Source organism: Phaethon aethereus (assembly GCF_964289735.1).
Source record: "Phaethon aethereus genome assembly, chromosome: 12".
NCBI classification, from domain to species: Eukaryota; Metazoa; Chordata; class Aves; order Phaethontiformes; family Phaethontidae; genus Phaethon; species Phaethon aethereus.
Genome location: NC_138588.1, coordinates 21,628,888 through 21,640,588, shown reverse-complemented (window position 1 = coordinate 21,640,588; position 11,701 = coordinate 21,628,888). Strand labels below are relative to the sequence as shown.

The following is an 11,701-nucleotide window of genomic DNA, read 5'->3' as shown; positions in this document are numbered from 1 at the left end:
CCAGCGAGCCCACCGGCGGCAGCAAGCCATGCTGAGGAGGTGCCAGGAGAAGGTGGCCAAGACGAAGGGCTTGAAGGAGATGGTGCAGCAGCAGGAGAAGGTGAGTCGGGGGGCACAAGGTTGGAGAGGGAAGGCCAGGTCGGGGGGCATGAGGCTCTGTGAGGCAGACAGGACCCTCTGGCCCATCCCAGCCCTCCACGAGCGCTACCTGGTCCCAGGACCACGGTGGTGATGGTCACCACGGCCTTGCACTGAGCTGGTGACACGGGGACGGCTCTGCTCGCTCCCGCAGGTGATGGAGGCGATGGAACGGGTGCTGCGGGAGAAGCTCACCGGGGCGGGCAGGAGAGACGAGAAGCCGGCGGGTGGGTGCGAGCGGGGCCGGGGGACCCTTGGTGGGGGACCCATCTACAGCTGCTGGGCTCCGCTGGCGACCATCCCCTTTCTGATGGTCTGCGGTGGGGGACCAGAGGAGGTCCTGAGCCCTCCAGCACCCACCCCTGGGTACGGGGGGGAGGCCAGGGGCTCGCTCCCGGCCCCCACCTCGGCGCGGGATGGGGCGCAGGACACGTGCCAGTGCCCCCCCACCCCGCCCCACAGGAGAAGCCCTCTCCGGGGAGGTGTACGCCGCGCTGCTGGCCGAGAACCGCCGGCTGCGGGAGGAGCTGGCGAGGGCCCCCCACCCCTCGCCCCCCATCGCCCCGCGGCCCCCAGCCTTGCCGGTGAGACTGAGGAGGGGGACGCGGGGCTGGGATGGGGGGCAGAGCCGCGGCACCCCAGAAAGCGACGCCGGGGGGTGACCGGGCATCTCCGGCTCCGTGGGGCGATAGCCACCCCCCGTGGCTTGGTGCCCCCGTAGCAGGGGGTGGGAAGGGGGGGGTGAGCCGGCGGTGCCTTTCCCTGCTCCTGCCCGTCTTGTGGCCCGCAGGGTGTTTTTGGGGGCACGGAGAAGCTCTCTCTGCTGGCCAGGCTGGAGGAGGCACAAGCCCGCGGGCGGGTGCTGGAGAGGCAGGTGGGCATCACCCTCCCGCACCCCACTCGACGGGGTTTGGGGTGCCAGTCCCCCGGCTTGGGGTGCCGGGCACCTCCGGCCCCCACGCCTTGGAGACAGCCAGCCTGGTTTGGGTCTGCCCCAGCTGGAGGAGACGGCGAGGAGGTGGGGACGGGAGAAGCAGCAGCTCGGCACCCATCTGCTGGAGCGGGAGCACGGCTTCCCCCACGCCCCCGCCTCGGTGAGCCCCCGGGGGGGGACCAGGGCCACCCCACGTCGGGGGGGGGCATTTGCCTCAGTTTCCCTGCGGGACCCGCGGCAAGAGAGAGGGGGGTGGGTGGTCCCTAGGGCCGCAGGACCCCCCCTCCGTGCCAACCCCGGACCCCCTTTCATCCACACCTGGTGCCCCCCAGAGAAGGGGGATGGATTTACAGCTCCCCGAGACCTTTTCCCCTTCCCCACCAGAGCCTGCCGGCCATCCCCACGGCCCCCCCGAGGGGACCCTGGCCCCCCTGCCCCAGCCCACGGCCGCCGAGAGACACGGAGGAGCCTAACGCTGGCAAAAAGGAGCCGGCGCTTTTTCGCACGGTGAAATTACAGCAGTAAATCAGGGGCGAAGCAAAACGTTAGAGGGTGTCGGGGGAAGCGTGGCCGCGGTCCCCGGCGTGGCCCTTTGGGGGTGAGCCGGGGACCCCCGAGCAGCCGGAGGGGTGCAGCAGCACCCACCCGAGCCCGCCGCTCCCTTGGGGGGTTACAGGGGCGGCGGTGGGGCTTGGGGTTGCTCCGGTTTATCTCCTCCGTGGCGTAAGCGCAGCCTTGAGCGGGCTGGAGCGAAGGCAGGGATGAGCCAAGCCAAGGCTGTGGCCGTGAAAGCGTCCCAGCCGTCCCCCAAAACGCGTCCCGGGGCCGGAGTCTGGCTGTGAGGAGTCGAAAGCGCCTGCCAAGCTGTTGGGGACGTCCCCCAAACTGGACGTCCTCACGCCCGGGACTCCAGCGGCCGCAAGGTCAAGTAGATGGGTTTGTCGGGGATCAGGATGAGGTCGAACTTGGTCCCGACTTCCACCGCTCTCATGGTTTCGATCTTGAAGTTCTCCAGGACCTGGGAGGGCGGAGAAACGAGCGGATGGAAAGCGCCGGAGGTCCCACCACCCGTGTCCCACTGCCCCGCTCCCTCCCAGCGCCGGGTCCCCGGTGTCCCCAGCAGCGGGATGCTCACGTGCATGAGGAAGAGCTGCATCTCCAGCTCGGCGATCCGGCGTCCCAGGCACTGGCGGGGTCCGAAGCCAAAACCCAGCCCCTTGAAGTGCTTGGGGCTGGCCGCCAGCCAGCGCTGGGGGCTGAACTGCTCCGGCTTGGGGAAGACCTCGGGGTCCCGGCCCATGGCGTAGAGACCGACCTGCACCAACGTCTGCGGGGAAGGATCGGCCCCGTGGGTCCAGGCTGTGCCGGTGCTCGGGGGGTAGGAAGGGGGTTGCAGGGATGGGATCCAGCCCCAGATGAGCCCCCAGGGATGCTCCCCCCACGTGCTCCGGGTCCCGGAGCCCCGTGCGGCGCAGATCAGGGCGAGGGGGGACGCGGTGGCCGCGCTCACCTTGGGGGGGATGCAGTAGTCCTGAAGGATGACCTGTTGCGTGGTGTACCTCTGCAGGGTCACCGCCACGGGGTGCAGCCTGGGGGGGGACAGGTCCCAAAATCAGGTGATTTTGGGGACAGCCTGGCCCGGCCACATCCCACCCGGAATCCCAGCAGTGCCAGGGATTTGGGGAGGGAAAAGGGCCGGGGGTCTTTTTCAGCGGGGGGGGGGTCCTCCTCCTCACCTGAGCGTCTCCTTGATGGCGGCTTTGAGCAACCGGATGGTTTTGAGCATCTTCACCCTGTCCCCCGCTGCCTCCCGCTTAGCGGCCAGGACCTCCGCCCGCAGCTGCTCCTGGACCCCCGGGGACCGTGCCAGCTCGAACATGGCCCACTGCAGCGTCATGGAGGTCTGGCGCGGGGCGGGGGAGCACCGCTCAACACCAGCCAGCACCTTCTCCCTGCCCAAGAGCCCTGCCCCGCGCCTCACCGTGTCCACCCCGCCCGCCATCATCTCGGTGACGCTGGCTTTGATGTCATCCAAGGGCAGCTTGTCCTGCACGATGAGGCTGCAGAGGATGCCCATGTACTCCTTGGTGCTCCTGCGTTGCAGCCGCAGGTCCCGGTAGACGTTTTGTATGCATTTGTCCGCTGAGGAGACACGGAGGCATGGCGTGGACTTCCTCCCCCGGGGCCATGGTGGAGGAGGAAGGCACCAGATGGGCCATCTTGGGACATCACTGCCCCATGCCGGTGGCTTTTCCACCACAGTTGTCCCTGTTGTGGGACCCAGCAGTGGCCGGGTGGGCGCAGAGGGTGGGGGGGTGAGGGTGCCCCGGGGCTGGGGGACGCCCTGCAGGAGGGTTGTCCCAGGTGCCAAAAGCTCTCTGAGGCCGCAAGCCCCTCTGGGAGAGCTGCTCCCCTAAACGTGATGCCCATCGTCCGCCCTTCATCGCTCCTGGGTGGTTCCCCATTGCTCCAGCCCACAAGCTCCAGTTGTGGAAAACCTTCCCGGCCTTGGTGGCCCTGTGCTGGGTGGTTGGACCCAGGAGAAGGTCTTCATGCTGGGGAGATGAGGCTATGCTATGAAGCCTAGTCCTCAAAGGGGTCTTGGGTGACGCAGGGAGGTGCGGGCGGGAGGAGGGCTCACCCTGGCTGAAAATGGCATCCCAGGCCCAAACGTGGTCCCGCCACGTCTTGGCGTTGAGGTGGCGGAGGACGGCGGGTGGCAGGTAGAGCATGGGTGAGGTGGTGTGGAACATCAGGGTCACGGCGTCGATGAAGCGCTGCGCCTCGGGGTCCACAAAGTCCTGCAGCAGCCCCAGCCGCTCCCCGTACAGCACGTGGCACACGGCTGCAAGCACAGCACCCATGAGGGCACCTGGCCAGAGGGGACCCCGTCCCCATCCCCTCCACCCTCCCATGGCCAACTCCAGCCTTTCCATGGCTACAGGGACCTAGCTTGGCCCCCTCCTCGCTCCGAGCATCAGGGGGCCATGGAGGCATCCCTTAGCGGGTGGGCTTGACTACCAGCTGATGACGGGTAGACCATAAAACAGTGTTTTATCAACAGTGTTGGGTTGTTCTCTACTTGTCTGGAGAGAGGACACCCCTCCAGACCCTACGGCTTTGGGCGAGAAGCTCGTTTGCCCTTCTCTGAGGATGAAGCTGGGGCAAACGCGGAGCGTAGTCCATCCCGGGTACCCTGCAAAGGGGGGTTTTGGCGGGGGGGGGACACACGACACACACACGACGTGGCTCGCAGAGACTCGTGGCCCTGACACTCACACTCCAGGGCGAAGCGGAAGAGCTCGTGGGTGAAGTCGGCCGTCCAGCGCTCCCGGCCGCTCTTCTCCACCTGGGCTCGTGCCCGTCGGACGAAGTCCTCGCCCACCTTGCTCAGCAGAGGCACGAAACCCTCCACCACCTGCGGCGACAGCACCTCCTTGTTCAGCATCAGGCGGTCCGAGCGCCAGGCCTCCCCTGTCCTGCGGGACACCAAAGCGGGGGGGTCAGAGGTGCTCCCCCCCCCCATCCACGCCCCCACCCCTGGAGGATGTGTGTGTGTCCCCCAAGCGCGGGGCCAGCCAACGTCCCCGTCGCGCTGCGGACGCTCCGGCTTCTCACCGCCCCGTGTGCCGGGGCTATTGCGATATGACCCGGCAGCCCCGTTTTGGGGGGACCCCCCCGGCCCCCCGACTCACTTGAGGAGCACGCCGTAGGGCTTGTTGCGGTAGTCGCGGTAAGCCACCCAGGGGGGCACGCTGAAGCGCTCCGGCAGCGTCCCCTCCGCCTGGAAGAGGGTGGCGGCATCCCGGGGGCTGATGATGTTCACGCTTTCGTAGACACCCAGCTTCTCCCTGCCGGCGTGAGGAGGGGGGTCAGCCCCACAGCCTGACCCGCACCCGTGCGTCCCCCCCGCTCCGCAGCCCCTCATCTCCCCACATCCACCACCCTCCCCCTCCCACCCGGCAAAATCCTGCCGGCAGGTCGCATCCCGGGGAATGCCGGGGCTCAGCACCAGGCGGGATCGGGAGCCGGGGAGCCGGGCGGGGGGGTGACGCCGGGGCCGGACGCTGCCTTACCTGTAAATGGGCCCGAACTGCCGGAACTTGCGAGCCATGATGTGGTGGACGTTGTGCAAGCCACCCTCTCGCCAGAAGTGGTAGAGATTGAGCCAGCCGGCTCGCCAGTCCCCGGGCAGCTGGTTGAAGGGTCGAGGAGTCGACGGGATGGGGGTGGCAGCCCCCCCAGCCCGGCGACATCCCCCGATCGGGGCAGGGGGACGTCCCCGCAAGGCGCCTGGCTTGGGCGCAGCCCGGGCGAGCATGGGAGCGGGCGGCGGGAGAGGGAGACGAGGGTGGCCTTCGCTCTTATCCCCCCTCGGCCGTCGCTCAAGGCGAGACGCTCTCGCCCGCCCTCCCGCTGCGTCACGGCCACCCCGGGGACGGGGACGGGCGCGGGGCGTTTCGCCCCAGCGAGAAGGTGGACATCGGGGGCGAGGGGCAGCCGAAACGTGTTTTGCTGAGCACCATCCCCTCCCGGCCTCGCCGAGGAGGGGTTCGCCAGGTGCTGCGCGGATCTCAAGTGGCGCGGGGGGCGGCCGGGGGTGAGGCTGGGGTGTCATAAATAAAAGCGGGTGCTGGTTGCGGGCACTTGAAAGTGAAAACCCAGCTGCCAAGGGGAGAAACGTTTTGCCTGCAAAAGAAATGATAAAAATGGTTTAGGGGACTAAAATAGTGTGGGTCAGACCTAGGCATGATGGGTCGCCGCAGGAGGGGACAGCCTTGGGGACTGCCTGGCTGTCACTTGGGGGGTCTCATCTCCGCCCTCCCCGTGATGGGGGGTGCTGGGGGAGAGGTTACCCCTTCCCGGGCTCTCCTGCCCCAGAGCGTCGGCTGCCGTTTAGTGCAGGAACCCCAAACGCCACCCCCTGCCAGGAAGCCAAGGTTTTTTGGGTTTTTTTGGGGTGTCACCGCCCCCGCTGAGCCAAGGACAAAGGCTCCAGCCCCCGAGCTCGGTGGCAAACGAGGTGCCTTGTCCCCAGGCCCAGTAACACCCACTGGCAACCGGTTAGCAATGGGGGGGTGGGAGAGATAACGGGGAGGGGCTCATTGGGCCTTTCTGGAGCATCCCTTTGGGGTGTCCCTGGAGTTGTCCTTGAGGGTGCCAGGGGTGTCCCTGAGGTCTTCGGGGTGTCCCTGGGCGGGGGGGAGGATTCCAGGCTGGGGTCCCTGGGGGACAGCATCGCACGGCCGTGAAGGCCCGGAGGAGCCCGGGGAGGGCTCTGCGGGGCTTATTCTGGTTCGAAACCTTTCTGAGGTGTCCGTTTTCCCCGGGAACCGGGAGGAGGGATGAAGCAGCGGCCGGGGACGCTGAGCCGGGCTCCGCGGCGGCTGCCGGAACGGCGGCGGGCACCGGGGGGCGCGCCTGCCCCGCCCGCCGCCACCGGCGCGTCCCCTCCCGGGGCTGGGGCCCGTCCCGTCCCCTCCCGCCCCAGCCCCCCATCGCTTGTCCCAGCCGCCACCGTCTTGCGTGAAGGTGCCCACCCTGGGTGAGCACCCAACCGGCTCGGTGTGCACCCCAGAGCAGCCCCACAGCCTGGGGACACGGCGGCACAGCGTCACCCCGCCGCCCACCCCTCCGACCTGGGGTCGGTCCGGAGCAGTTCGGCCACCTCGGCGCTGGTAAAAACACGGGCGTGGGCCCGAGGGACACGGAGGGACGCACGGCCACGCGGCTGAGCTCTGCCCCCCAAAGAGGGGACCGCCACCCCTCGCACGCAGTGTCACCTCTGCACCCCCTCTTGCCACCGTCTCTCCCCAAAGCGTGGGGAGCTCCGTCACCCCGTGCCCGTTCCCCGCATCTCCAAGGGGTCCCGCGCACACCCTCCACGGGGGCTCCTCCCTCCGTGCCCCCCGACCCCGGGAGGTCTCCCCGTTTTGGGGGGCACCTCCCCAACGGCGTTGCCGCTCCTGCGGCGAGAAGGAAACGCGACGGTTCGTCACCCCTTCCCACGGCCCCCGCGCGCGCCCCTCGCAGAGGAAACCGCCGGCTGCCGCGGTGGGCGCAGGAACCCGGCGGTTGGGGTGGGGGGTCTCCGGTGGAAACCGGGGGGGTGGGGGGTCAGGAAATGGGTCGGCACGGTGCTCAGAAACCCACAGCGTCACTCTTTCACCAGCCAGCAGAACTCGCAGCGGGGCCGGGGCTCCGACCGCTTTTGCTGACGGCCTCACCCGTGACGAGCCAAGCGGGGGGCACGTGGATGGGAGGGGGCGTTTCCCCCGCACCCGCAGGCAGCGGCTCGCCCACGAAGCCCGCGTGACGCGGGTCGATGCCTTGCTATTTTTGGATGAGCCAAAACGGAGAGCCTTTGCCCTCCCCGGTGGCCCTCTCCCCATGCCACCCACGCTGCGGACAAGGAGGGTCCCTCCAACGGGCTTTCCTCCTACTGAGAGGTGGCATCCGTGGGCCTCGCGCTCTCGGTTTCCACCCGTGGGGCTTTCCTGGCGTGTATCACCTCCCGAGCGCGCGGGGTGACTAAGGACCCGGCGCCTTCACACCTTGCCCCCGCCACCGGCCCGGGGTAAATCACATCTCCCAGATTTTTCCAGCAGGAAACATCGCTGAGCCAGCGCCGCAGCCCCAGCGAAACCCCAACCTCCCTGGAAAACCCACCTCCTCGAGCTCATCCCGTGGGCACCCGGGGCTGGGAATGTCCAGACCGCAGTGATTTAGCAGAGGGAAGGCGTTTTGGTGGAGCAGCTCATCTCTTCTGCATCTCTGCCCCCCAGAGCCGATGGGAACCGGCCGGGATGGGGCTGACTTCAGCCGGGATGATGCTGGAAGCGGACCTGCTTTGGGGACGGGAGGATAAAGGGACTGCGTCGCATCGCTGGGATGGAGAGCGGAGCAGAGCGGGCGTGGAATCGGTGGCTGGAAAAAGGGCACGGAGCCGACTGCATTGCTTGCTTACCTTAAAAACACAGCCTGCCTCCGTACGTGGACCCCCGCTGCTCAGCTCCCCGCTGCTTGCCCCCGTCCCTTGGGAAGGACGGTGTTTTTCACGTATTTTCCAACCAGCTCTTTTCTTTTCTGAAGTGATTTCAGCCCCGGGGTCTTCCCCGCTCTCCATTCATTGCGAGCTTTCTGCTCCTGCCCACGAGCAGGTGGTTGGGAAAATCTCAGTAGTAAAACTCCAAGCCAGAAACCCCCTGTGATTCAGTTTGGGGCTGGAGGGAAGGAGGGGAAAAAAACCTCATTTTCATAATATCATGTTGAAAAAGAGAAAATTTTCAGCTGTAAACGGGCCGTAGCCACGATTAAGCAGTTCTTGCTAGAGGCTTTCCCCCGGGAGCAGAGCGAAGGGGATGACCCGGCACGTGTTGGGCAGCATCCCGGAGCACTCGGGGCAGAGCGTGCGACGCTCGAGGGGCTGCCACGGGCCCCCGGAGCAGCTCATCGGGAGGATGGACCCAGCCAGGACAAGCTTTCATCCGAAACAGGGGCAATTCTAGCTCCTTTTTATTGTCCTGCTCCATTAAACTGAATCTTCTCTTACTAATTTATTGCGTGAAGTCCCAGACTGAAAAACTGTCGGGCTGGTCCCTGGTTTTTGGGGTCTCCATCCCATCCTGATGGGATGCATCCTTCGGCCGCAATCGTGGAAATTCATAACTGGAGGGGAAAAGCATTCACGCGTGTAGCTGCGGGGAGGAGGAGCGTGGCCACGTGGGAGGAAGGCACGCTGGTTTATCCCGAGTTTAACTTCCTCCGGCATCTCCTGGGTCCTCGTTTCTGGTAAAGGCTTCGATTTCCCACTCGCAGCGCTCGCCGCGGCCGGCCCCATAGCATCACCCACACCACCTTCCCCACGCCCCAGAGTGGACCACGGGCAAAATGAGCCCAGAGGCATTGCACGGACAGACAGACACCTGTCCAAGGCTGGTTAGATCCCGAGTTCCCCAGGGAAAAAGGGAAAATAGCCGTGGGGCAGCAAACCACCCCTGCAAACAGAGCTGCCGCATCGCTGGCAGGAAAAACAGGTCGGATGAAGAGGAGCGAGGGGTGAAGGCAGCCGGGAGGGAGCCGGGTGGGTGGCATGGTTTCGGGCACCCGATCCAGACCCGTGAGCTCAGTTTACGGCTCCCTTTCGGCAGCCTGTCGCAGGGGAAGCGGGCGGTGACAGCGGCTGCGTCGGGCGGGATGGGCAGGACACCCGTGGGAGAGCCGGCACGTTGGGAATGCTGCTGGACCAGCTCCAGCTCCGAGGTGGCCAGGAAGGGAGTGTGTGCTGGACGGGCTGAACCCAAGAAAAGACGCAGGATAAGAAATAGGCTGGGAGAGGGCTCCGGGGGGCTCTTCTCCAGGGGATGGGGAGCATGGAAGGTGTTGCCCCGGTGCGGCAGTGCCTCCCCATCCCTGGGATTCCCAGCCCTCATGAAACCAGGGCTGGCCGTCACGGCACCCCAATTCCAGGCTCCGTACCCCCATCCTGCCAGGAAAAGCTGCCCAGGGGGATGCTACGGCTGGAGAGGGCCTCTCGGAGCAGCCTGCCGTGCCTTGCATGGAGCAAGCAGGCAGCTGCTGTGGGATTTCTCACCAGCTCTCGCATCCGATTCAGATGGATACGGGATTTCCTGGGTCTATTGTCCTGCCCAGCAAACCCTTGTCCCAGAGCAGCCTCCAAGGCCGCCGGCGAGGCTGGAGGCAGAAATACCTCCCAAAAACAGCGACCAAAGGCTCTCGAGGCTTTTGTTTCAGGCGTGCGGCCATCTCCCCGTCCCGCCCGTGCCGGAGGAAGCCTGGAGAAGCCGCCGCGCCGGCCCGCTCCCACCCAAACAAGGCTCCCGAAATAACTCGTCTGAACAACGCGGCCGTAGTCGGGGTTGAGGGTGGCAACGGCTCGGCTTTTCCCCCAAAGCCCACGCTAAACCTCGGCGCGTGTATTTGCTCAGCAGTCCCACGGTTTTCGGTTCATCGTACTCATAGGAAACAGCCGGCGGCCAGGGGAAACGCGGCCCAGAATAAGACACAGCCTGAAACGTTCAGTCTTTGCTGCTTTTTTTCAGGAAATTTAGCAAAAGGCTCCGTCTTTTGTCCCGGCTGTCCCCAGGGAGCAGGGACAAGGGCTGGGCTGGTAAAGGAGATGCCGCTCCAGGGCATCTCTACGCCACCCAAGGACTCGGGGCTTGTCCCTGGGGCACTCGCTCCCGTGCTCTCAGCCTGCTTTTTGGGCAAGAAAACTGAGCCCAGGCTACCGAAACAGTGGGGTGCCCCGCACAGCCCCAGCCCATCGCTTCCGACCCGCTGCCGGGGGGTTTCAGCATCGCGGCTCCCGGCCCTCCCGCTCGCCTCTTCCCAGGGCGCCGCGAAAGGCTCCAGCGTTTGGGGTTTTTGGAGCTTTGGTAATCCAACGCTTGGCCGCGGTAGAATGGAGATATGCAAACGCCTCGGCGACAACGCCCGGGGAACCCGGTTTCTCTCCCTTCCCCTCCTGGGCGAGCTCCCCGCCTCCTCCTGCCGCGGAGCGGGGGCTGCCAGAAATCCCACTTCTTGTTTTAGCTCCGCCGAAACTCGCCTGCCTTTTGGGCGCGTTTCTCCTTCTTTATATCAAGATGACGCTGCCGCATATGCCGCCGGCAGGAAGTTTTCTGCCAAGCCCAGCGCTAAGAAAGAAATAAGGCAGGGGAGGCTTTCGCTTTCAGCTGCCAGACCCCCTCTGCAGATCAGACACCTGCAAAACCCTCCTGCAAATCCTGGGTCGGGACCTCTAGCGCAAGTCCCAGGGGACAGAGGTGCCCACCGGCTGCTCCCCCATCACATCGTCAGCTCATTTCCCCCCCCCAAAAACGAGGAAAAAAAGCAAGCTGCGAGCACAGCAGCGCTCCGTTCCGCGGGCCGTCAGCCAGGCAAGCCCGCACATTCGTTCCCAAAAGCCGTTCCCGACGGCAGAGCCGAGGAGGCGCAGGAGCTGCACGCCGAAGGTGCCGGCAGGGCTCCGCACCCACGAAGACGGGGGTCTTTGTGAGCAGGGTGTTGCCCCTTGGGATTCTCCAATGGGAACCGGCCCGGCTTCTCGCTCCCGACGGTGCCAGCCTGAAGGCAAGGAAGGGTGGGGAAGGAAGAGAGGGGAGAGGGTGGGGGGACCCCTTGGCCGTGGGGGAAGAGGGTCAGGGGAGACCCCAGGCACTGTCACAGCAGCAGCATCCCTCGGCTCCTGCCGAGAAACCCAGCACTCGCCTTCTCTTTTCCATTCTTTATTTCCAACGATCGCATTCTCACTTTGGTCAGCTCAGAAAGGTTTTTTTGGTAGCTGTTGCGTTGTTTGTTTTTTTCCTCTTCTCTCATTTGAACCCACTTTCTAGAATATTATAAAATTATACAAGTACAGGAATCACCAGTTGATAATAAATAGGTATCTGTTAGTTCACAAAGTTAAAGTGCTTTGAGAAGGGATGGAAGAAGCTCTATCCTAAATTCAGGGAGGGGGTATCTTGGAAATGTAGTGCAGTAGGAAGCTCTGGCCCGTTGTCCGTAGCCTGCGGTCACGAGAGGCACGTGGCAGCTCCCCCCCGCCCTTGCCAAGAAGACCCCCGGGCACTCCTGAGTGTCTCTGAGCAGGCACAAAGCAGGAGC

At 65.4% G+C, this 11,701-nt stretch overlaps 2 protein-coding genes across 2 annotated transcripts in view; one reads left to right on the top strand and one right to left on the bottom strand.

Annotated features, from left to right (window-relative positions):
* CCDC33 (coiled-coil domain containing 33) overlaps positions 1–1,597 on the top strand; it is a gene marked incomplete at its 3' end in the record, with an annotated part of 38,398 nt that extends 36,801 nt beyond the window's left edge. The window contains 6 exon segments of the mRNA XM_082005090.1: positions 5–100; positions 293–365; positions 601–722; positions 929–1,012; positions 1,137–1,232; positions 1,457–1,597. Of these exon segments, the coding sequence (XP_081861216.1) occupies positions 5–100; positions 293–365; positions 601–722; positions 929–1,012; positions 1,137–1,232; positions 1,457–1,597 (612 nt within the window).
* Positions 1,598–1,967: 370 nt separating this feature from the next.
* On the bottom strand, positions 1,968–5,393 carry CYP11A1 (cytochrome P450 family 11 subfamily A member 1; the record flags this gene model as incomplete). Its single annotated transcript, XM_082005089.1, has 9 exons — positions 1,968–2,090; positions 2,208–2,399; positions 2,583–2,661; positions 2,809–2,975; positions 3,054–3,214; positions 3,714–3,917; positions 4,352–4,551; positions 4,768–4,923; positions 5,149–5,393. 9 exons carry the CDS (start codon positions 5,391–5,393, stop codon positions 1,968–1,970), a joined length of 1,527 nt encoding a protein of 508 aa, XP_081861215.1.
* Between the last annotated feature and the right edge of the window lie 6,308 nt (positions 5,394–11,701).